At 48.0% G+C, this 24,801-nt stretch overlaps 2 protein-coding genes across 8 annotated transcripts in view; one reads left to right on the forward strand and one right to left on the reverse strand.

The window, feature by feature from the left end:
* Positions 1 to 10,896, reverse strand: part of CLCN6 (chloride voltage-gated channel 6) — a 66,850-nt gene extending 55,954 nt beyond the window's left edge. For 4 of the 5 annotated variants that reach the window (XR_008469552.1, XR_008469551.1, XM_054222758.1 and 1 more), the window contains exons 1-18: positions 10,796 to 10,891; positions 9,933 to 9,992; positions 8,794 to 8,859; positions 8,171 to 8,236; positions 7,454 to 7,520; positions 6,932 to 7,038; positions 6,566 to 6,692; positions 5,915 to 5,982; positions 5,747 to 5,805; positions 4,949 to 5,081; positions 4,107 to 4,220; positions 3,688 to 3,854; positions 2,635 to 2,761; positions 2,132 to 2,258; positions 1,637 to 1,790; positions 1,377 to 1,536; positions 1,125 to 1,231; positions 335 to 521 (exon numbers count right to left, since the gene is read on the reverse strand). Coding sequence is in view for 3 of the 5 variants with exons in the window: in XM_054222758.1 (XP_054078733.1) it covers positions 335 to 521; positions 1,125 to 1,231; positions 1,377 to 1,536; positions 1,637 to 1,790; positions 2,132 to 2,258; positions 2,635 to 2,761; positions 3,688 to 3,854; positions 4,107 to 4,220; positions 4,949 to 5,081; positions 5,747 to 5,805; positions 5,915 to 5,982; positions 6,566 to 6,692; positions 6,932 to 7,038; positions 7,454 to 7,520; positions 8,171 to 8,236; positions 8,794 to 8,859; positions 9,933 to 9,992; positions 10,796 to 10,879 (1,980 nt within the window). In the remaining 2 variants the exon portion in view is untranslated. Of the gene's footprint in view, positions 1 to 334; positions 522 to 1,124; positions 1,232 to 1,376; positions 1,537 to 1,636; positions 1,791 to 2,131; positions 2,259 to 2,634; positions 2,762 to 3,687; positions 3,855 to 4,106; positions 4,221 to 4,948; positions 5,082 to 5,746; positions 5,806 to 5,914; positions 5,983 to 6,565; positions 6,693 to 6,931; positions 7,039 to 7,453; positions 7,521 to 8,170; positions 8,237 to 8,793; positions 8,860 to 9,932; positions 9,993 to 10,795 lie in introns of all 5 variants that reach the window. The other variant, XM_054222756.1, reaches the window with a different exon arrangement.
* A 69-nt stretch (positions 10,897 to 10,965) lies between these two features.
* On the forward strand, positions 10,966 to 22,624 carry MTHFR (methylenetetrahydrofolate reductase). Of its 3 annotated transcripts, none has more exons than XM_054222761.1 (12): positions 10,966 to 11,095; positions 13,725 to 13,976; positions 15,064 to 15,302; positions 15,619 to 15,729; positions 15,905 to 16,098; positions 16,586 to 16,836; positions 17,592 to 17,726; positions 18,038 to 18,218; positions 18,611 to 18,793; positions 20,164 to 20,265; positions 20,498 to 20,617; positions 21,145 to 22,623. In XM_054222761.1, the coding sequence occupies exons 2-12, from the start codon at positions 13,735 to 13,737 to the stop codon at positions 21,340 to 21,342; spliced, it is 1,956 nt and encodes a 651-aa protein (XP_054078736.1). In that variant the 5' UTR covers positions 10,966 to 11,095; positions 13,725 to 13,734; the 3' UTR covers positions 21,343 to 22,623. The 3 variants fall into 3 exon arrangements, with proteins under 3 accessions (XP_054078736.1, XP_054078738.1, XP_054078737.1); XM_054222763.1 differs by lacking the exon at positions 10,966 to 11,095 and adding an exon at positions 14,083 to 14,169 and having other exon boundaries at positions 13,846 to 13,976; positions 21,145 to 22,624; XM_054222762.1 differs by lacking the exon at positions 10,966 to 11,095 and adding an exon at positions 14,083 to 14,139 and having other exon boundaries at positions 13,846 to 13,976; positions 21,145 to 22,624.
* The last annotated feature ends 2,177 nt before the right edge of the window (positions 22,625 to 24,801 follow it).

Raw genomic sequence — 24,801 nt, forward strand, 5'->3', positions numbered from 1 at the left:
ATCCCTCCTACAAAGGAGAGAAGCATTTAGGCACCTACTACTGATCTCAGTGGTGGGTTCAGTATTTCAGTGCCAAATCCACATTTTTTCCATGTCTATCCTAAACAGGTTACTTTGTCCTCTTAACTTTTGCCTCTAAGAATGCAGTCCACTCTTCTTATCAAAACCCAGAAAATGGAATGAAATTGAGTCCTTGAAAATTTTCTGTTGCAGCAGGTGCTTATCTCTGACCTGAATTCTGCACTGACAAAAGCCAAGATAGCAAAAGAAAGGGCCTTCCACCTGCAAAACAAAGCTCTTTACCCTTAAACTTATCAAACAAGCAACTTCTTACCTTGAATTTGATGTTGTTACTTATGAGCTGATTTCCCTTCATGAACTCCCTCTCATTGCCCCGGTTCTCAGTCACTACAGGGAAGGCATGATGGACAGTTGTGCGCAGGATGCTAACGAGGGACTGGATCCTGGTGTGTGGGTAGACATACGTCAAGTTGGGTTCCATGATGTCGCTGGCTCTTAGTCTGAGGACAGAGAAATCCAACATTGCTGCATGCATCATATGTCAGCAACAGAAGGCTGGTGATGGACAAACGAGGAAACAAACCAGTCCCAAAACAAGATCCTGAAGGAGTCTGCTGCAGTTTATTCTGCCAGCTCCTTAGACCTGTGTGCTCATCTTCACTGCATTATTAGCGGTGCTGGCACAATTTATTTTTTTTTTTAACATAACATTGCATCAATGATTCACTATAGGCAAGGAAAAAGGTTCCACCTTATAACACAAAAAGTGTTAAGCACTTCTGGGAAAAGACGAAAGGTGGGAAGAAGATTAAATTCTGCAAGCAGCAATGCCCAGTGGAACATTTTCAGAGTTCTTGCTGAACCTCATAAATCTGTTCCTCAGATCTCCACCCATCCACCCTCCTCAGAAAGGGCTCCAGCACCTCTTTCCCGCTGCAGGCCTGATGCGCAACTCCCAACTCCTCCCACAGCAGTCCTCCTCCTCAGAGCAGCCAGATTCATGGGAGATGAAGCATCATTCCCTCACTTTACAGCATTCCTTTCTGAGCAAGAACCCCACCACAAATTCTAACCCACAGCCCTGCCAAGATGAGCAGCCTTACTTATCCATTTCCACCTCTGTTTCCCACTCCAGAAGAGGTACTCCTCGCAAGTTCACATGGATGTCATAGATGCCTTTGTTGAAAAAGTCTCCTGTCCATTTGGCTACCTGCAGAGCAAATGGAAGGTCTACTGAGTTGTTGCTCCAAGTACAAGACTCCTTGGCTTATCATAGCCCTGGAAGGAACAGAGATTCAGGGCGAGCACATGTTCAAGCAGTCTGCAAGAAGCCTGAGCTAAGGCCCTGCACTCACCATGAGGGTGATCATTATTGGGAGCCCATAGGTGATCTCATTGGTGGATTCAATTAGGATGACAGTCAGGCTAATTGTCATGCGGACCACTCCTCCCAGGAATGCTGCTGCCCCAATCAGTGCAAAGGTTCCCGAGTAGATGTGATCCAGGCCAATGTAGCTAGGGCAAAACACAGAGCCCGGCAATTAGAATAACCTGACTGAGAGCTCAGCATCCATCTGCAGCACATCTCTCGCACACATACGCATACTCAATGCACCTTTTGAGGAGGTTGGCGACCAGGCGTCCGAAGGCAGCCCCACAAAGCAGTGATGGTACAAAAAGACCACTGGGCACAGAGATCCCATATGTCCAGCAGGAGAGTAAGAAATAGAGAAGGAAGAACAAGGACAGTGTGACTGGGCTGAAAGTACCTGCAACACAAGAAGAATCATGACTAAAGGGGCACAGGTCTGTCGGACAAAGACTGTAGTCTTGCACCATCCACCCTCAGCTCACAGCAGGCTCGTCTCACAACAGCAACTTAGCGTCCCAGTCCAAATACAAAAAGAAGACAACAAAAAAGTGAAAAAGAGAGGAAAATCAGGCCTTTCCTCCCATGGAGGAGGCTTTCACCTGTTGTACTAGCAGTCCTCCAGAGCCATGAAGGCTTGAAGATATCTCAGCCTTGTGCTTCTTATGACAAGGCTGTTTCGAGCAAGATGAAGTTCTGAGGCCTAAGCATGGGATAAGGCACTGTCTCCTCGCTACTCACCGTCCTGGTGGAAGAGCTGCAAGATAGCTGACTCCTGAGGATTGAAGAAGAGTGTGGCCATGTCATTGTAGGTTTCATTTGGGCAGAAAAAAGTTTTAATGCTTGAATTCACATCCTCTGACATACCCTAATGCAGGACACAAAAGACATGAACAGTTAAAATCCACTCTCTCCTACATTAGCCTTTGTGCAGAATGGGAGTAACCCTCCTGTATAGGGCTGTCAGCCCACAGTTTGGGAAGTTCAGGCCAAACACCAATCGCAGAGATGTGGCCTGCAACATCAATGGGCTCCCTGATTCACAGCTTGAGCTGCTTTGCCAAAGTACGAGAGCACAAAGGGCAGTCTTATTTATTATTACCCTAAGCTCCTGCAACTGTACGTAGCTTTCACTGACATTCTGTTATGTACTGCACACTGTCAAAAGCTCATTATGTGCTTGTGCTTCTCTGGAGGGTGAACAATATGATGGGGACATAAAATCTCCACGTAAGATCCCTCACCTGCAGGCTCAAAGTGTCATTGCCACTATGACTGGTGGAAGACATCTGCCGGCATTCCCCCAGAACCATGGAGGCTACAAAGACCACGACCGTAGTAGTCAACGACACCAGCAGGCTCTCCAAGACTCTGCAAGTACACAATAGAAACCACACACTGAAGCCACGCTCATCCCTGTAACCCAGTCCCAGCTCTGCACAGGACTTCGGTAAGGGTGCAAGAACAAGCAGTCACCACAGCTTAACGTCAGAAGCAGGGGACCCTGCAAGTCAAGCTGAATTACGACTTGTCTGCCAGGGATTGCGTTAACTCCCCTTTTTAATTGCTTGCCCCAAAAAGGAGCTATTTCTGCCCACAGAACACTTAACAGTCACGTATAAAAAGCCACAGGGAAGTGTTCAGTGATGAGGCTGTTCACATGGAAACAATGTTCTGTAGATCCTTACAGGGCAAAAGTCTAGACAGGACTGGACAGGTTGATGCATAGTCTCTCATATTTCTTTTCTAACTGCTTAAATACACTTTTTTCTTTTTTTTTTAAACCTGGGCTTCTTTTTTAGGAATTGCCTAGAGCAAACAAACAGTTCTTTTCCAGAATTACATGGCAATTCCCCCTCTAAATAGCTCAGATGTGGATTTAATTAACCAAGACAATTTAAAAAAAAAAAAAAAAAAGAAAAAAAAAAAAGAGTGGGATCAGCTATTGCTTCCACATCCATTTTGACAAGACATAAAAAAAATACTGCATGGAGACAAAGCTCTGGTTTGTTCGGCTATAGCCTTTATTATCAAGAGCTCCCTACGTAGCCCTTGTAAGGGGGGTTGCAGCTCTCACGGTACCACCAGAGTAATTACAAAAACGCAGAGGGACTGTAACATCTGGTTTCTGGTGTTCACTTTAAAGTTCTATGGAGGCTTCTTTTTGTGATTTCAAAAATAACAGGTCTGGGACTTCCTCCAATACCTCTCACTGGGTCTTCTAGATTGATGCTTTTGCTTTGGGACACTGAACACAGATTAGAGATCCCTGCACAAACTCAAAACAGCATAAATACCTGACCAGCTTTGGCTTGGGATGCACATTCCGCATGCGGTACTTCGCAAGTCTTTTGTTCAGACAGTTGAAGGTGGCTCCAAGAAGGCCTCCTACAATCCCCATCAGAATGAAGAAGCCCAAGTCCACAGCCGTCCAGAGGTGGCATTTCTTATCAGACTCAGAGCACTATGTGCAGAAAAGCGTTAAAAAGAGGCATCAGAGTAGTTGCTGCAATTGTCTACCAGTGCTTCCGTCTCCACACCAGGAGACTTTCAGCAGCTATGACCAAAGGAGAACAATTCTGTGTTAGGCTATCAATGTATTGCAGCTAAATATCAACTACCCTTCACTGAAATACAAGCACGTATCGAAAAAAACAGAAACACTCAACTGAAAAGACACTGGGGTGGTGGGGGAAATAAGAGCACTAAACCTCACCTTAAACTCCCCAAAGTTCAGCAGCCCAGGGAGCTGGAAAGAACCCCAACTTCCAAACTGAATCCCAGAGCGGAAAAAATTCAGGGTGAAGGTGGCAGCCATGGAACAGAAAAGCTGAGGAAGTAAAAACAAAAAGGAAAAAATAAGCACTCCCCAAATTAAGATTGGCAGTCAGTTCTTCCTTGAGACTTATGCCAGGGGAACCTCAGAGCTTTGTCAAGCTTTAGGAAAATAGTCCTAAAGAGGTTTAACACCCATTCCCTGCTGTAAAAGAGAGCAGGGCTAGAATGGACTACTATAATCATCTGATTTGGCTTCCCGCACAAGAAGTGAGGAATTTCACCTAGTAATTCTTGCAGCAAATGCTCTTTTTTTGTATGCGTGTGTCAAAGATGCAAAAAAAATTAATGAAATCCAATACGTTTTTAAAATACTGTCCACTTCATGAAAACAGGCACCAGAAGCAGAGAAGGCAACCTGAAGGCACATGGCATGGCTGCAATACAACTCCTCAAGGCAGAGAAAAAGCAGAAAGAAATCCAGCACCTCCCTATTCTGTCTGCTCCCAAAGGACTGGACTGCAAAGAGCCCAGGCACAAAAGCCCTTTCTCCCAGGTACACTAATTCTGCTGCCTGCAGAGTTGCCCTATAGTTCCAGATAGTACCAGACTCATCTCAGCTCTTGATCTGTAGTAATTCTGAAGCACTAAGAGCAGACAATCTCTCTCCTGTCAGAAGAGCTCAGGAGGAGACACAGGATAATCTGAACACCCTCACACACAAGCCCTCCCACAGGTCCACCTCAAGGAAGAGACACACAGAAAGAGACAGTCATTACTCACCACTTTCCATGTAAGTCCCTGGTTCCAGAAGGAGGAACCTTCTTCCAAGCTGAAAAGGGTGCCCCCAATTGGGGCTCCAAAGGCAGCTGCAACCCCTGCAGCAGCTCCAGCAGATACAAAATCCCTTTTATCCCTGAAATGAAGAGGAAAACAACCTCAGTTTAGCAAAGTAGAGCTCTGGAGATGCTTAGGTTCCACAAAGAGACCATTCCCATTTATGGATATATCCCAGGGATACAGGAGTGACAGCTGGGAGAAGTGCTGGCCATGGCAGGCAACATCATTTATTCAGTAAGTCGTTGCAGAATCACGCTCTTTCTCTGGAGCGCTAATACAGAGCAAAACTCTGTAAAAAAACACTACACAACTGCCCAGTATATGAGGAACTACCCCAAATTGTGGGACTCCAGCATCACTTGAAAGAATTACAGAGAGGGAAGGGCAAGATTTTGTCCACGTTCAGGTGAACCAGGCCTTTCTGTAGTACATCTTGGTCATAAGGGGTGAGTAACTGAGTTTGTTCCCACCAATGAAGCCATTTAACCATTCACATTAAAGGTTTTAAACAGGTAGAGATTTGTTGAGTAGTCCAAGAGAACATCAATGAACACAGAGACCAGAGCAGAGCAGCATGGAAGAGCCAATTCCTGGTGTTGTCTTGCTGCAGAATGAAACTGCAGGACACTAGAGAGAAAATCAAAAACTGACGGACTGATTCATCCCACCCCAACACCCTTCTCCCAGGGAAGTCTGCTCACCCATCCTCCTCCCCCTTGCTCAACATCCTGGGTACAGTACCTGTCACTGCGGAAATAGGGAAAGTTAAATTGGATCTTCCTCAAAGAGATGCTCTGGAACTACAAACAAAATAAAGATTTAGATACACAGGAGATGGCAACTTGCTCCTCACAGTACTTTTAACAAAGCAGTGGTGTGACCAGACCAGCAACCTAGGCGAGCACTAACCTGTGGCAAACCTGCACCCATGACAGCACCACTGTGAATCATTGGACCCTCCTTCCCGACAAAAAGACCTGGAAAAACAGGGTTGATGAGACAACACATTCCCCCCAGCTCTCTCCCTTGCTGACAATGCCAGGAAAGATCAGCCCACCATTCCCATGCCATAGTACAGTCACCTGTGCCAAGCCTGCAGCTCTTCCCTCTCTCCTCAAGGTGAGGGAAGGTGCTGACCCCTGCCCCCTCAACCTCACAAATGTTTGTGAAGACTTGCACAAACTTGGCACTCCCAAGTGGGTGGAACCATTCAAAGACAGCTGTTACAAGTACTCTGAACTCCCCAAGTTACTCTGCCCTGCTGCCTAGAATATAGCCTCCTTCAGGCTGCTCTAGACAACATGTTCTGGAGAATTCTCAGGTCTCCCTCTTGGAGCCAAAAAGAGCGACTTCTGACTAGCCTACACAGAAAAGTACCTGTTCCCCCAATTGTCTTGATCCTTCTGTCTATTTTCTACTCTATATATGCATTCAGGGCTCATCACTCTGCTCCAGCCCATCAAAATCATTTTAATGAAAAGGCCTTTTGTGCACCATGTATAGCAGGCACAGCATTTTTCCCCCTTCAGTGACTCCTTACCCCAACAAGATCTTTCTTACCTCCTGCCACACTGAAGAGCACTCCCATAGCTTTGCACACCACTGTCCGGAGACGCACAACGCCTGGAACCTTTACACCGTTGAGGTAGCACTTAATTTCAGGAATTCCTGATCCAGCTGCTACAGGCTGTAGAAAAGAAACACTGACGCTGTGCTGCATCAATTTCATAGCTGACCAACAATATCTCATCAGAGAGCACAGCAAGTGACGAAGAGACCCTGCTTAGCTAAAGCAATTAGCACTGTGAAGCTACTTCGATGTCTTGGGGCAGAAAGGGCTTCCAGCAAGAAGGAAAGTTCTTACCCAGGACACATGTGAGAGCAAAGAGAGGCTGTGTAAGGAGAAGCAGTGGACGTAAGTCTTACTTGGATCAGGACCAGAAGACTGGCAAGAAAAACAAAGGTCAGGTTGAACCCCAGCAGCTCCAGCAAGGACAGGGCAAGACAGCCTTTCTCAGTACATTCTTCCACAGCTGCAGGGACAGTCAAGGAAAACAACAATGTTCTCCCCACCAACATGCAATCATTCGGTACTGTCTGGGGGTTCCCACCGGCATCAGGAGCTGAGCCTGCACTTCCTAATCCAGCTAGGGCAGCTGACACAACCCATCAGGAAACCAGGCTTCCTTTTCAGAGCTCAAGACTGAACTACAAAGAAGGGGAAACACTCATTCTTTCAGGGATTAGACGTTGCCTACGTACATGATACTGGAACCATTTCTTGCTTTCAAGGGCTGAATTACATCAGCAAGTTGAAAATTCGATTAATCATCAACAACATGACTGATGGTAAAAGTCTGAGAGTCAGCTGTTCTGAGCAGAACATGGCAACAGAAAGCAAAAAGTCACTTGAGTCTAACAGGAACCCAAACAGCAGGTAAAAGATACAGCTTTGTACCACCTGGAACTTGAGCTGGGTAAACAGTCGTACGAAGAAATCCACAAAGAGGCCCACCTATGAAAAAGAAGACAGATCTGCCATCAGAAATTATTGCATACAAGTAACAAAGACCACCCTCTTAGTAAGTCCTACCAGAATTATGCACACATGGGAGGACAGAGGCAAAAGTAGTAACTTCAGAAGCTCAGATTTGCTACCTCCATCGTTCTTTCTGGCACAGATCTATCCTAGAATTGTTCCTGAAGAAATGCATTTCAGAGAACTAATCTGGTAGCATTTTTAACACCCACCACATACTTCAGGGTACAAAAGAAAGCCAGCATTTAACTGAGGTATACAGTCAGCAAAGCTAATTTTCAAACACTCTAGAAAGCACATGCAGGAAAGCTAGTAATGTCAAACATAAAATTAGCATCCTTTTTTATTAAGTGTTCACTTTGGACAAGTATTCCTGCATGCAGAATTAAAACATTTTCCAGAATACTTTGCAAAGAAAGCACAGCAAGATCTAAAGGAAAAAAAAAAAAAAAGGTTTCCTGGAAAATAATCTAGCAACAACCATGCTATAATTCCCAAAAGACAACTTCAGCTACTCAGATCTCCACTTCATGAAGGGGAATGTTTCCTCCTTGGCCATTGACTTCTGAATTGTTCCTGTTTAGTATCCTGAATGTTCCTCATTCCCCAAACAGCACGACCCTTACCAGTCCTGTGCAGACTCCAATAGCAAAAACCATCACCCACTTCACTGCTTCATATCTCTGCGCTTTCTGTTTAGGAAGAGGATACAAAAAAAACAAAAAAAAAGCCAAGTCAAAGCAACATAGAAATGGGGATCAAAGAAAGGCAGTTTGGGGCTCCACAGCTAAATTACAGCTAGAGTGATAAATCCATGGAAGACAGGGACAACAGCAAACTGCAAACAGGGAACTGAAAGCGCTGAACATCTCACTTTAAACCTGAGGATCAGAATAGATGCTGAGAGCTATAATCTCCATGCATATTTTTATTCTTTTCATAGAGAAACCAAGAGAGCATAAAGAATTTATTTCATAAAGAAAAAAACCCAAAAAACTTTCCACAGTGGAGAGTATTTAGAATCACAGAATGGCCTGGGCTGGAAGGGACCTTTAAAGATCACCTAGTCCAAACCCTCTGCCATGGGCAGGGACACCTCCCACTAGACCAGGTTGCTCAAAGCCCCATCCAACCTGGCCTTGAACACTTCCAATGATGGGGCATTCACAACCTCCCTGGGCAAATTTCTCTGGGCAATTTCCACAGTTCTAGCTCTCAAACTAATGAAAAAGAAAGAACAAGGTCCTACCTTGTTATCCATGCTCTCCAAAACTTCCAAGTATGGGTCATTGATACAACGATCATAATCCAAGCTCTGAAAGAATGCCAAAAGGTCAATTTAAGAGAACCAGCTGCAACAGATTGTGCAAAAAACTACAGATAGAAGACCTTGCTAAAAGATTACAAAAGTCATTACTACCCCCACAGTAGGTTTCGCAAACAACAGTAGGAGAAAAAATTCCTGTAAACAACTTCATTTAAATATTTCCAGCAGAGCCAGACCCCGAGAATCAGGAAGTGAAAGAACAGACCAATTTCATGGCCCAAGCTGAGACAGACAGGGAACCAAACAGGAACACGACCGATTAATACAACTTTAAATTAAAGTTTGTACAGATTTAGACTTTACTTCTTTAAACACCTCCAATTTGACAGTCCAGGGAATAACATTAAATCTTTATATTTAACCTCTCACCACATCAGGAACACTAGATAAGAATTCATCTCCAGATAAACAGCATCAATTCTTAATCTCATCACAGCACAGAGTTAAAAGCAATATAGAGTTGCCCAGTCATACTCACAAAGTACCACTAGCTTCTGTCTACATCAACTTCACCTTTTCAAGTCAAGCAGTAACAGGCTAATCTGATGACACTCACACTGACAGCAACTGCTCTAAATAGTTGAGGGCCACCATACCGACATACAAAAAGCAAAATTCTCCTGTAAAAAGGAGGATACAATAGATGGGAATATCTGCTGTGAGCCAGCATGACATCAGAGACAGCAGTAAGGCAACAGTGACCAGGAAGCTACAGATGCTTTCTACAGTCATGAGGAAACAAAACCACTAGAGCCTGTAAATCTCACATTAAAAAAAGTGGAACAATGCAGCAGACTCTGAAAACGAATTTTCTCTCAACAAGAGTCTGACTCGAGCAGCGGATATTCATGCTTTACTCACAGGGCTTTAACCCAGATATCTATAATGATGAGGAACAGTTCTTTGCAGTAACAGCAGCTCTTGTATTTCTGCTGATACCAACGCAACCTAACTAGTGATGCATTTTGAGTATCTGCCCCATTACAAACTCAAACAGATCAAAATTTGTCTGCAGTTCTTTTCATGTTAACTTCAAAAGCTGCTATCAGTTAATGTCCCACCTCATAGTCTTTACGTGGAAGAATCTCATCCTCCTCTTCATGAGTTTCTCCTAGGATTGTCTGCAAAACAAACAAAAGGGAAAGGAAAACCATCAGGGGACTGAACGCACATACAGGTGCTCAGGAACATCGGTAGCAAAGCCAAAATCAGGGAAGGCCTATGCTACTACTGCTTATAGTCAAAGAATGGATTACCAGTCCACCACTTACTTCGGGCCTTACCTTAAAGCTTGCCCCTCAGCAAGAATACACTACATTAGTTCTCTATGGGAGCTCCCCAAAGCATAGTAAACCCACATCCCAGCTTATTTTACAGCAACAGGTTACAGGGAAGTACAGGGCAAGAAACTTGCACAGAAAGCATTCTCCTATGCGGGGCAGCTGGAGAGGCCCCTGCCAGAGCCACTCCGTGAGGAGCAGCAGTACAGGCTGAGGCACTGGCCACAAAGGCTAGGACGCCAGGCCCCGCCAAAGCAAATGACTACTGGGACCGTGCAGGTCGAGGCACTGGCAACAGCGGCTGAGGTACTGGGCCCAACGCGGGGCAAAAGAGTGGAAATGGAGTGAGGTGCCCGGCCAAGTGTGGCTGAGGTACAGGGCCCTGAGGCGCTGGGCCGAGCATGGGCTGAGGTACTAGCCGAGGCACCGGGCCCTGAGGCGCCGGGCCGAGGACGGGCTGAGGTACCGGGCCCTGAGGTGGAGGCACCAGGCCCAGCGCCATAGCAACGCTCAACGCGCCCCACAGCCGCCCGCCCTCAGGCGCTCCCGGGAGCGGGCGCGGCGGCGGGGCTGGGCCGAGGCCCGGTGTCGGGGCGCCGCGAGCAGCGACGGGGCGGGGGTCGCGCGCGGTGCGGCGGCCGTACCAGCTCCTCGGGGGTGCGGCTCTCCCGCTCGCCGCAGCAGCGCGGGCAGCACCGGCAGCACAGCCCAGACCCGCACCCCGCCATCTTCCGCCGCCACCGCCCCTTCCCGGCCCCACCCGCCGCGCTCCCGCGTCACCCCGCCGCCCGGTCCCGCCCCCGCCGGCGCTGGAGCGGCGGTGGCGGCGCCATGTCGGAGAAGGGCAAGCGCGGGGCCCCACGTGACCCGCCCCGCCCCGCCCGGCCTTAAAGCGGCGCGGGCTGGGGCCGCTCGCGATGCGCAGCGCCTGGCACCGCCGGCAGGTGAGCGGGGTCCCGGGAGGGGGGGCCCGATCCCCGCCCCCGCCGCCCGGGGGGCCCCGCGGTGGGCCGAGCCCCCCACGCCGAGCCCGGGCTGCCCGCCGGCTGCGTCAGGCCGAGCTGAGCTGAGCCGCGCCGCGCTCCGCTCCCGGCGGGTTCAGCTGAGGTGAAGGAGCGATCGGGCTGCCACTTGGTCCCTGCGTGGCCCCGAGCCCGCTGCGATGGTCCCCGAGACCTGGATCTCCGGGGACCCCCCCTAGCGCTGCTGGCGCCCCTTCTTCCCCGGCAGCCTACGGGGGTACCGGCCTCCCCCCCCGCTCCCCCCCTCCCCGCCCCGGGCCCGTTCCCAACGGCCTCTCCGCTGGCCAGGCGGTAGATCCAGCCGCGGGCCCCTTGTCTGCCAGCCCTATGCCATGGCCCAGGACAGCAAAGCCCTGGCAAGTCCCTCGCAGGCGTGCATGCCCCATGTGAAGAGTGGGTCTGCGCGGCCGAGTTTAGGTGGCGGGGTAAAACTAAGCTTCGGAGGATACAGACCTCCACACTGTGTGTGGGGTGCGAAATCAGGCCTGGAAGTGGTAAAAATCCCCTGCAATGAAGCAAACGGGCACCACCGGCATCACATAAACACAACAGGCACTCCATGGCGATCAGCATCGATGTGCTGGGCCACAGATCTGAGCTCTACAGTGTGGTAGAGACAGAGGCGCAGGAGTGCTGACACAACAGAGCTGACGTGTGTTTAAGATTGTCTCATTTTGCAACTGGTTTTGTTGTTTACAAGACTTTTTTTTCTTTGCAATAACCACAAGCTTCTGCTAGCAGATCTGTGATGCATCTGATGGTAAGGAAACTGCTCCAAATGCTGCATGTAGACAAAATTTAAGTGGGGCTTTTCTCCTGTCTTTGTGGTTCAAGATTGCCAGTAAGATAAGGACCTGTCCTCAAAAACGAGTCTCATGCTAAAGAGACGTAACCCTTCCCTTGCGATGGGTGTTAAATCTCAGGTGGCAAAACAGCGTTCCTTTGATTTGATTTCGCTGCGATGCTGTGGGCTGCTTGCTAGAAGTGAGAGGTCGGGAGCTGACTACGCGTGATCTTGCGCTGCTAGCTTGATCACCAGCATATGCTTTGGGATAATTCTCCCGGATTAGTGCCACGCAGATGCCAGGGAAAGCCCTTGGAGAGAGCTTGGTCAGGGCTGTTACTGTGCACCCTGTTGCTTTTGCTTCACTTGTCAATAGGTTGGTGCTGCTGATTTTTACCATGGCCCGCTATGTTGGTACACAAGAGATTTAAGACTCCCAGCTCCTCTTGGCAGCAGGCAGCCTGCGCTCCTTTCTCATATTTCCTGCCAGCTGGAGAGGTCCCCAGGTGGTAAAAGTAGACTTTCTCCCAAAGGCTTTTGCTTGATTGGCAACTCAGTGTAAACAGTAGAAGATAAGTTCAAAGTCTTCTTGGATGACCTAAACCCACAGAGTTTTTGATAAGGACAAAGCGTGCATGAGCTCGCACAACCCTTCCCTCCAAAACAGGCTCCAGCATTATGTCATGCTCAGACAACATGCTGCTTCCCTGGGATCACATTCAGTTTTGGCAGGTACATACGCAAATAATGCAGATGCTAATTTTACGGCAGCTCATCTTTTATTATCTGTAATCACTATCTAATTTTAAAGGCATTGGGTGAAACGCTTTGGGGAGCTAAGTGGAGTTGGGCATCCTAGACCTGGTTGTACCACTTCCTTTCTGTGAAGTCGAATGAGCACTGCTGATAATATTACGAGGCAGGGAGAAGGGGGCGGTCTCTGCTGACCTTGTTTCTAAGCAGCTACAATTGGTGAGGAAAGGAACATGAACAGCATCTCTGGTAAAGGAGAGAGCTGAGTGTGTGCAGTGGTATTGGTGTAGGGGACAGTTGTCTATGGAGATGGTGTGTCTTGTGGATGAAGGCTAATGGTTAGAAATGCAGCTGTCTGATGCCAGCAAAGACAAAACAAAGGATGGTATTTGTGGGGATGGCCTGATCAGAGGGGATTCTTCACTTTTTTTTCTGACATAGGAACACTTCTGCATTCTTGCATACCTGCCCTCTCGGCACTTGCTCTCCTACCCTCACTATAAAGAAGCACTGCCTTTTGGGAACAAAATGAATGGAAACTCTGAAGATGGATACAGTCCAAGAAGCAGCTGCTGTAGGAAAAATAAATAAATAAATAAGTCTGGTGGCATGTCAAGCCCAAGGCCACAAGATCAAAGAGGCCTTCACTTGATGTATGTGGGTATCATGGCTTGCTCAGCTGTAGTCAGGGCAAAAGTGATGTTGACCTGACTTTTCTGAGAATAAAATTTGACCCAGCAGGCACAGAAGAGCTGCATCAAAGCAGCATGAAGCCATCTGCTGTATTATTTCTCTCAGCACTACCCAAACACATGGTTTTTATTGTGTTTTCACCAGATCCCCCACTACAGCTGATCGTGAGGGCTGGGAAAAGGGACCACTTGATGATGATTAACATTGGGTCTTGGCACAGGCTGCTTCTTCACCATCATCTGCCCACCCCAACTGTAACTGCTGCTTGCTGAGATCTGTCCCCTCTCTTGTACCCACTGTGCTCCTGTTCCCCTCCTCCAGAGAGCTCACCATGGTCAATGAGACCCAGCATACCTGCAGTGCCAGTTCCAGCTCCAAGTCTGATGGTGGCAGCAGTAGTGGGAGCGAAAGCTCCAAGGACAGCTCACGCTGTTCCACCCCTGTCCTCGATGCTGACCGTCATGAGCGACTGCGGGAGAAGATGCGCCGACGGCAGGACTCTGGAGACAAGTGGTTCTCCTTGGAGTTCTTCCCTCCACGCACAGCCAATGCTGCTGTCAATCTCATCTCCAGGTGAGGGCTGCAGGGTGGGAAAGGGGAGAGATGAAGTGTCTTTGGTGGAGGGCTGGGAAATAGCTAATGAGGCAGGCTCTGCCCCATGCTCTGTCTCCCCTTCCAGGTGACGAAGCAGGTAGTGGGGCTGTGCTTTCCTGCTGAGGAGGGTAATGGACACCAGGTAACTTGTCTTCCTTGGAGGCCCTGAAGAGTTAAGTGTCATGGTGGGGTTACTGAGGGGGCCAGTCTGTTTCCCCTCTCCCATGCTCTGTGAAGATGGAGCAACCCCACTGTCATGCTCTGGGGCTGAAGCAGAGCACTGGGGGACAATAGAGCAGAAAAGGAGCTATTAAAAGCAGAGAATATTAATTGATGCCGAAGTCTCTGGAACAGACACGTCCACTTGTTTTCAGAATCATCCAGCCTCTATAGTTTGTGCTTCTATTACTGAGGACTACAGTTTTAGCCTCTGAAATAAGTGTCCCCAGAGCTAAAGCTTATCCTGGAGCCTAGTAGGGAGCCCCAGGAGCCACCGTGTACTCACCTGGAGGAGAACAGGGAGTTTCATAACTTTTTTTTGTAACTGTTGTATGCCAGAGCCAGCTTTACTTTAAACAGAATGGCCTGTTCCATCCCAGAGCAGGAGAGAGACAAGTTAGGGGAGCCTTTATTTCTTCTATTAGGCACACTTGGGAACACAACAGAGATCTGGTCCATCTTTTCATATTTGTGGCCTCTACAGTTAAAGCTGGGAACAGAGGGTTGCAGCATAGTCTCCCATCTGAAAAGGAACGGGACTTGCATTGCTCTCTATCAGAAGACATCAGTCTAATAGAGCATGCTGGGAGGAAGTTTATTCTGCAGAGAACAATTAAATTGCCTCTTCTTCAAAGAGATTGTAAGCTCCTCCTCATACAGCCTTAAAGGATGACTTTCCTTATTTACATTGGCCACTCACTAGTTGAGCGCTTTTCTTGGTCTCTCCTGCTGCTGTCATCCAAGCTCTCTCTGCCTGTTGCTGGCATTTCAGCAGCGAGCAAGATATCCCAGGCATGGAGAGGGGAGCTGGCGACCTGGTAGGCTAATGCAGCTCTAAAATCCACAGGTTTGACCGCATGGGAGCGGGTGGTCCACTCTTCATTGATGTGACGTGGCACCCTGCAGGGGACCCAGGATCTGACAAGGAAACCTCTTCCATGATTATTGCCAATACTGCAGTCAACTACTGTGGCCTGGAGACCATCCTGCACATGACATGCTGCAATCAGACCAAGGATGACATCACAGGGCATCTGCAGAAGGCCAAACGTCTGGGGTTGAAGAACATCATGGCATTGCGTGGAGGTGAATCCTTTTGTCCTGTGATGTGTAGGGCTGAGGTTGTATTTTGCTGTTGGGTTCAACTCCAGGGTAAAAATGGGAGAAGTGAGATTTAGAGGGTCATTCTGCTGCAGGAATTAAAAGCTTAGACTGCCTTTTACCTGATCCATTTGTTATCAGTCTTTCCAGCCCAAGGGTAGACAAAAGCAGTCCATGGGTACGATTGCGAACTTGGAGGTTTCATCTTGTCTTCCTTTTGATAGCAAGAGGTTTTTACAGCAGTAGCAGATCTGAGTCCAGCAAACAGTTGGAGTGAGCTGTGGATTTGTTCTCTTTTCAGATCCTGCTGGTGAGGAGTGGGAGGAAGAAGTAGATGGCTTCAACTATGCTGTTGACCTGGTTAAGCACATTCGCAATGAATTTGATGATTACTTTGACATCTGTGTGGCAGGTAAATGCCCTTCATTGCAGAATGCGGGGTAGGGTCTGAGATGAGGAAATCAGCTCAGCAGTCCTTCTCTGGACCTGGGCCGTAAGTGACAGCACAATCAGATTGGCTACTTCCTAATTTCCAGGGTGTTGCCCTGACCACCAGGTTTCACTTTTTTTTCCTTTACCCCCCAAAGGCTACCCCAAGGGTCATCCTGAGGCAGAGAGCTATGAGGCAGACCTGAGGCACCTGAAGGAGAAAGTCTTTGCTGGGGCAGACTTCATCATTACGCAGCTTTTCTTCCGATCAGAAACCTTTCTCAAGTTCATGAAGGACTGTCAAGCCATTGGCATCACCTGCCCCATTATTCCGGGCATCTTCCCCATACAGGTGAAATCCAGTAATTCTGGTTCGGGGAGGGAATGAGGATCCAGGATGTGTTTGTGGGTAAGGGCCTGAGAGAGGCCTGTAAATATCCTCCACAAGATTTCTGGGAAGTGAGTGTGCTAAACGTGATAAATCTGTAAGTAGTTTGCCAAATTAAATTCTTAGGCATAAGAATTTAAAATATTAGGCATATTCTTAGGTAATAATAAGTTTAAAAGGCTTTCTGTGCCCACATGGCAGAAAGGGATATAAAGGACAATGGTCTACCAGTCCTAAGGTGTTAGTCACCACTGTCCGCATGCTGGGCTCAGGCAACGTGGGAAGAAGTCACCTAAAGTGACATGACCAGGACTGCGTTACCATCCTAGAGATGGTGCCTAAGCATAGAATCCAGGAGCCCCAATTCTAAATCTCCTGCCACAAAATAGAGATCAAGTACCTGTGTTACTGGGATGTTTGAAAAATGAAAATCCCCTGCATCCTCATCCAGGGTTACCACTCCCTGCGCCAGCTGGTGAAGCTCTCCAAGCTGGAAGTGCCTCAAGAAATCAAAGATGTGATTGAACCTATCAAGGACAATGATGCAGCCATCCGGAACTATGGGGTGGAGCTGGCAGTGTCTATGTGCCGGGAACTGTTGGATAGTGGCATGGTGCATGGGCTCCATTTTTATACCCTCAATCGGGAAGTAGCTACTACTGAAGTCCTTAAGCGCCTGGGCATCTGGAAGGAGGACCCAAGGTGAGCAGAATATGCTGGCTTCTGTTAGTTCCTCTTTTACATATCTTCATCCCATCTACTGAAGGCTCAAGCAATGGAGGGGCTGGCACCTCTCCTCTGTTGCTTTTATATTTATTTTTTTTTAAGCAACTTTCTGCATTAGAATTTTACCCTTCCAGCAGGTCTTGGACAAAAGCTGGGAGGAATAGAGGGGACAGCTAAAGGAGGAATTAATTTTAGTCAAGTGTCTTTAAAGTAGCCTGTTCTGGAACTTTAAAAACCTGAACTCTTAGAGCTGCCACTTAGAAGAAACATGTTTTTTGAGGTCTGTCATAACCTCTCTTATAGGCTAGGTGCTATGTAAGCACCTGCTGTGGATTTCTAGGGTTCTGTGCAGCTGATAAAGGGAACACGGACTTCTCTCTGAGTCCACATGCTTCAGCATAGACAAGAGGAAGCAAAGGAAAATGGGTAGCTATCTTTTCTTGTTAAAAATAGCTTCACACAGTGCTTTTCCCTTACCACCATGCAATTTCAGCCATCAGTCCAGTACTTAACTATTTAATGGACACCTACCGAGCATCCTTTGAGGGAACTGAGCGGGAAAAGATTTTCCACAAAGGAAGAAGAGTTTTCTGTCCTACTTCTTGAGAAACAGAAGTCTTCTCAGCCCCTGTTACTTGCTCTCCCCAGAGGCAAAGTTCTCAGGGGAAGGTGTTCCAGCCTGTAGTGGAAACTCAGCAGAGTAACTGTTAACATCTGCTCCTCCTGTGCAGGCGGCCTCTGCCCTGGGCAGTCAGCGCTCACCCCAAGAGAAGAGTTGAAGATGTTCGGCCAATCTTCTGGGCCTCTAGGCCAAAGAGTTACATCTATCGAACTCAAGAATGGGACGATTTCCCCAATGGCCGATGGTAAGCTGTCAGCCTGCCGTGACACTAAGGTAGAGGTGTGGCATGAAAGCCTCCTTCAGAGTTGGTCTCTGTCATTAGTGGGTGTCCTGGGCACGCTTTGGGCTTGACAAGACAGGTGGCTTCTTAACAAAGTGGTCCTCCGTTGCCTGGATTTGAATGATGTGAGGTGAATGGCACCAAGATGTTGAGGAATTTGGTCTCTAGGTGGATTTCACTGGATACTTCTCTTCCTGGGTGGCTGTCTTCCTGCATCACCAAATCAGCTTATCTTCCTCAGTGGCCTGTTAATCCTGTGTCTGCTCCCCTTACAGGGGTAACTCCTCCTCTCCAGCCTTTGGGGAACTGAAGGACTATTATCTCTTCTATCTGAAGAGCAAGTCTCCCCGGGAGGAGCTCCTGAAGATGTGGGGAGAAGAGCTGACTGGTGAGGAAAGCGTCTTTGAGGTGTTCACATGTTACATCACCGGAGAACCCAACAAGAACGGGCACAAGGTGAGTGATGGCCCAGGAAGGGATGGTCAGTGTGGCACAGACAACGGTGTGTATTTGCGCTTGCTCCTGGTACCACATTGTTGTTCTAAACAAGAATTGGCACTTCCCTATCCAAAATGACTTGCTGAGATAATGGCTGAAGAGAATCCAACAGCCAGAGTTAGGGTTCAACATAAAAGAAAAGCTGCTACAGTGTGACAGGACCAGTACTGATAGGCTTCAGCAGTCATTTTTAGGGTTCAGGATATCCTGGCCCTTGAACCAAACATAGGAATTTTGTCCTGAAGCAGGTGTGTTTGAGACCATTAGGGACTTCTGAGATCCTTCAACATCCAGGTGGTAACAAAAGGGTGGTTACATCCATTGTGAGCCATCTTTTCTCCTCACGGTAGGTTACGTGTATGCCTTGGAATGACGACCCTCTTGCTACCGAAACCAACCTTCTGAAGGAACAGCTGGAGAAAGTTAACAGACGAGGAATCCTCACCATCAACTCCCAGCCAAACATCAATGGCAAACCATCCACAGACCCCATTGTAGGCTGGGGGCCCAGTGGGGGTTACGTCTTCCAAAAGGTACTGTGCAACTCTGGGCTAGGCAGCAAAGAGTTATGACCCAGTTTGGTCTCTGTTAGGTAGCAGGGTCCTAGGCTTTCACCCAGATAATCCTGCCTGCTCCTTATCTTAATGTCTTCTTGCTGAGATGAGCCAAAGCTCCTTTGGTGTCTTAAGAGACAGATTATGTCATCTCTATGGCTTACTTCATAGCTGTTTTCCCCCACCTCAAAACATCTATTGAACATCTATAGAGTTTCTTGTTTTTACTCTCGGCTAGTAATTATTAGTAACTTCTTCCTAAAGCAGGGCTATGAAGTTTTAGATACAAACACACACCTGCCCACTGCATCTGATCCCATTCAGTAGTGCAGGAAACAGCCATTTTTTTCCTAAAATAGGAATCAATGAAGTAGTATCTCTACCACCCAGCTTCCCATGGTAATAACTGGGCAGTTGAAAATTCCAGCTGCGAAGTTTCTTCTCTGCCCTGCAAGCAGTCTTATTTCCCATGCCTGCCTCCTACCGTCAAGCATTTTCAGGCCCTAGAGCCTTGCCACTAATGGCTGTGATAGGAATCTCCCATCAAGGTAAGTGCCAAGCAAGTGGCTCATATTAGGAAACAAAGCAGCCTTGTTCAAAAGGGATCCAAACCGCTAAAGCCATGAGACTAGCAGATGGCAAATGCAGTTATGTTTTCAAAGGAAAAAATTCCCCCGAGGTGAAGGGAAATCCATCATCTCACACAATAGCCAGGAAATGGGGGGAGGGGAAGCAGTTGTTGGGAGCAGCCAAGCACAGAGCAGTGGTAGATGGAGCAAGTACAGAATTAGGTTGTATAAGCACAGGGGGAGAATTGTGAACAAAAGATGAGGACGGGGAATGGTAGGGTGCTGGGAGAGTCCAGCTGAGACCCCTGACTTCTGTTCCCACCAGACTGGGCTGCCTTGGCAGGACATGGCTGTTTATGGGGTACCACATAGAACACAGGTCCAGCTCAGGCCTCTTCCCAGCACTCTACTCCAGCACAGGCTGCTTCCCAGGCACAGCAGTTGTGGCTACGCTGTCTGGAGCTTATTCCAGCCTGTCTGTTTACGTGGGGAAAAAAAACAGGGAGGCTGTAGATTTCCTGACCTGGCTGCTCCTTGCCCTGTTACCTCTGCTCTCCCCAATTTATTTATTTTTTTCCCCCCAGATCTCTTGCTGATTTGCTCTGCCCTTTGCTCAAGCCTCCTCTATAGTACATCTTTCCAGGAGTAGACATACAAGTCTTAGGCTGCCTGGTTTCTAAGCAGCACAGACTGTACAGCTGTTCTCTTGTTGCCTGTATGTGTCCCAGCCCTACCATGGGTAAAGGCTCTTACTCTCTTTCACCTTCTCCATCCCCGCAGGCATACCTAGAGTTCTTCACCTCCAGCGAGATCGTCACAGCACTGCTCAAAGTGCTGAAGAAGTACGAGTTGCGAGTGAACTACCACATTGTGAATGTCAAGGTAGGCTGCTGTTTACCAGACACTTTCCTTTCACCACCTTGGGAGAGAGGAAACTGTTCAGATATCACTATGAACAAAGTGGGACAAAGTGGGGCTGATGAAGGGAAGGGAAAGCTGTGATATCCAGCAGCTGTCTGATCTCTTAACAAGGAAAGGAGAGGGTCAGTGCACTTGTTCCAACTCAGTCCTTCCTTCAGCAATTGGTTTAGAAAGGTTTTCCTTCCTTTGGCAGGGCCAGAATATCACCAATGCTCCAGATCTGCAACCCAATGCTGTCACCTGGGGCATCTTCCCAGGCAGAGAGATCATCCAGCCCACTGTAGTGGATCCTGTAAGCTTCCTCTCCTGGAAGGTGAGTCCTCCCTCCTGCTGGATACATTGCTGGGATGTCCTGGAAGTTCAGAGTGTCAGGCTTGGTTATAGTCTCGCAGCTGAGTACAGTTCTGATATTAGCTTGCAGAGGTCCAAATGTTGCTCCTCCTGTTCCCTCAGCGTAAGGAGAGCTTTGCTCTGGCCAGAGCTCTTCACAGACACCAAGTGCCCAGTAACTGGAGGCTTGGGAGCTACCACTGTCACTGTACTGGCCCCCAGAGCTCTGGGCAGTAGCTCTCCCTCCCCTCTTACACGCACAGGGGCAGTATTGAGCCATTTTACCGCAAATGGGTCTCGTTTCAGCTCTGAACATTGTGTTCAGGGCACTTCCCGCTGACTGGAAAGCACCAGGCTACTCGCTCAGCTCTTGCAATGTTTACTGAGAGGAAACAAGCCACAGGCTAACCAGCCACATGCCTGGCCATCCTAAATAAGGTAATATGAAAATGGAGCTCTGTAACATTTGCATTACACCACTGCCAACATTTATTTTTTTTTTCTTGGCAGGATGAGGCCTTTGCACTGTGGATTGAGCAATGGGCTAAACTCTATGAAGAGGAGTCACCCTCTCGCATGATCATCCAGTACATCCATGACAATTACTACTTGGTCAACCTGGTGGACAATGACTTCCCACTCGAAAACTGTCTCTGGCAGGTTGTAGATGATACTTTTGAGCTGTTGAACTCCCCAACTCTGCAGTGAAAATTCCTCTTCTAATCCCTTACTTCCCCCTTCCGTCCATTGACTGCGGAGAGAGAAAAAGCAGCTCCTGTGCCAATGGAGGACCACACACTCCTGCACCCAGTGCCCAGGCTAGCGCTCTGATCTACCCACACTACATGCTCTTCTGTCCCCAACAGAAAGGCTCCCTGACCTCTTCTCACTGAACAATAGCCAGAACTACCTGAACCTCTGAGCTGAGGCTCCAGACTGAGCTTAAAGGCCAGCTCTGCAGGATGAAGAGGTGCTAATCATGACTATGTTGATTACACTAACAGGAGAACTCTTACGCATCAATGTGATAAAACTCAGTGGTATTGGTAACTTTCTTATGCCAGAAATGCTGCCTTGGGGGCAGAAACACTCCTGTCAACAGTGCCTATGCTAGGAGACTATTTCAGCAGTTACCAACCCTCAAAAGAAGATCAAGTTGCTTTTATATTGCACTCCTAAGATGTATTTTGTCATAACTGATCATATCAGGCTCTTTTGCACTCTCTCCAGAAGAAGGTTCAAGTTTTCTCCTTTTATTATATTTCCTCTTTTCTTTTTAGTAGGAATCACACTATTTCTTAGACTAAGTACAATAAAATACCCAAATACAAATGTCTCTTGTACTAAGCCCTACTCTTGTAAGTAGCAAAGACTCATGTTATTTGCAAACTACTCAGCCTGGGACAAGGGAAAGTTTTAAGAAAAGCAATTATTCATGGGGCAATTCTGCCTTCACTTTCAACACATGCCCTAAGTATAGACAAAGCTCCACAATAGAACAAAGAAAGCTTAAATCCTAGAATTTACCAAAAGCAACCAGCTACAACCTTTAGTTTAATTCTGCAAGGTTACAGGAGTTGTGGTGGTCCTTTTCCAGTGGAAAGATAGCCTGTCTTTCCTGACCTGATGACTTACCAGCCTTAGGCCCCACAGCACTGAAATAAGGGCTTGGGGGAGCTATGCAGGCTGCTTTGTGTACTTAACAATCCCGAAAAGCTACCACAGGCTAGGAAAACAAGACCTTGGGGCAGTTCCCAGTGGGATTTTGAGATCCCTGCCATGCTGTGAGCATCTCTTTCAAACAAGCAAGGAAGAAAAGCCTCTTCCAGATTCTTCAGACCCTCTCATTACAGCTGTCTGAGACTGGGCTCATATATCCAGGGTAATTACAGGGCATCAATCACAGAAGCAAGTAATGGGAAGGTTGGGGGTCAGACACGCCTGTCTTGCCTCAGCAAAGCTTTTGGTGCTCAGCTGTTCCCAGCAGGTTTCTTCATCCCTAGCCCATTCAGCACAGAAAGGAACCAGCAGGAAGCAGTCAAGAGGTTGGCCACCCACTGAAGGGCTTAATGAAGAGCTGATGGACCTAGACAGGGGGAGGAGGTGTGATCCATGTGGGAATCCCCCCCAGGGGAAGAGCCAAATCTAAAAATAAAGACCTGTGTTTGCACCTACGATGGACAGTCCAGACTTTGGAATCAACAGGATGAAGCTTCCACAGGCAGGCTCCTGCTCATCTCTTTAAGACTGATGTATTTGCTTACTCCCCTGTGTGACACTCAACTCCTGTCCAGGAAAAAACATTCAGTAAAGGGAGAGCCTATAACATGGTTTTTTGACCTTTAATCAGAACTCCAGCAAAAGCAGCATCCAGAGGAGAACAGAACGCAACCTCACAACAAAAGGGAATCATTTCTCAATTTTTGCCTCTAGGGGAGTAGGCTATCAGTCCTTTAAAGAGGACCTTTCACTAGGTACCATCTCTTCCTGGTTGTCCCTTGGCTATCAGGCTTCTGGCCAGCAGCACTGCTTTTATCACGTGAGCAGAGCGTTTGTTTTCTTGATTGTGCGGGACCAGCTCTTTGTTGTGACAGCCAGCTGTATCCTCCACGTGTCCTGAAATGAGCAGCAGCTGCAGGCAGGCCCCTACCATTCAGCAGTGTCCTTTGTCCTTGAGCTGGAATGCTGTTAGCTGGCGCCACCTTCCAAAGGCCTTAAATAGTAAAGTGGAAAAATCAAATACTCAGGTTACCCTTGAGGGGTTGCAGCCACCCTCACAGTATCCCTAAACAAAACAAAGCTTTTCCTCTATGCCAGCTGCCTCACCATTCACTTATTGGCTACAGGAACATAGGGGAGACAGGGAAGGGCTCTGAGTGAAGTGTGGAGTACAAATCAAAGTGTGAAAAGAAAGACCAATGCCCCCTCTGCCCTCTAGTTTCAGTACTTGCTCTCATCCCATTAAAGGAGGACCTAATCCTGCATGGATCTTTGGGAGGCAGGCCGAGGAGCAAACTGGCTATTTGAGCTCTAAGCCTTTGCCTGCTCACTCAGATTTATGGCAATTTGCCTGTCCCTGGGTGCAAGTCAGCACAGTCCTCCTGCACCAATGTGGAGCCTGTTTCTTCCCTGAGTGGGCTCTTGAGATGCAGGGGATTAGTGGATTAACATCTCTGATAACACTGGGGCAGGGGCACATGGCAGGGAAATTGACTGCTGAAAAAAAGCTTTGAACAACACCCAAAGGTGAACCCATAAAAAGCTGGAAGCTGTTTCCCCTTGTTATGGGCAAGTTCCATACCTTGATGTATTCAACTTCTCCCTAAGCAAGTGCCTCATGCAGGGAGAGAGATACAGGGAACACCAGTTGTCCCTTTGGGGTGCTTTTTTGGTCTACTGAGGTCCACAGAATTAAAGCAGTCATAAATGTTTACCTGAGACAGTAGGCTCCTGGCTTCCTCCTCCACAAAATTCTGCACCACACAGCTTTGTAAATGTCGTCGCCTCCACACCCTCCAGGCCTTTTCTATCAGCCGCTGCTGGTCCTGCCAGGGAAAGAGGCAGCACGCAGATTCGTTGGGCTCTGGCAGGCAAGCTACCCCACTTCCCTCTAGTTCCACCTTGCTTCCAGCTGCCTTCCCCGGTCCTTCTTGAATGACTTTGCTTTGGTAACAAACAAAGCTGACTACTAGCAAGGCTCTTGCTGTTTTCCTGCAAATATTGTAGCTAATTAAGTCACAGGACCCTGGGGCAAGGAGAGTGCCCCATCGGTGCTCCGGCACAGCTCCTCAGGGACTATGGATGCGCTTGCTATGTGTGCCTCATCTTGTCCCATGGGCAGGTCAGAGCACATCTCACACAGCTAATGCCCAGGAAGCCAGACAGAACATGGGTCAGTTCCATAGATGGCTAAGGTCTGAGCAGGATGGGAGGCCAAATGACAGCCCTTGGTAGGCTGCAGACACCAGGGGGATGTATCAGGAACACAGATGAGGACGCAGATTCTAATACTTGCTCTGAACTTTCTGCACAGGTTACAGGCAATCTTTACAAATCATCCTGTCTCAGATTCCCATCTGTAAGATGGGGCAAAGCACAACTAAATATGTTGATGTGCCAGTCTTCCATGATGGCATTTCAAAGAGAAAGATGGAAAAAGTAGCCACA

Source organism: Rissa tridactyla, chromosome 16, assembly GCF_028500815.1.
Source record: "Rissa tridactyla isolate bRisTri1 chromosome 16, bRisTri1.patW.cur.20221130, whole genome shotgun sequence".
Lineage (NCBI taxonomy): Eukaryota > Metazoa > Chordata > Aves > Charadriiformes > Laridae > Rissa > Rissa tridactyla.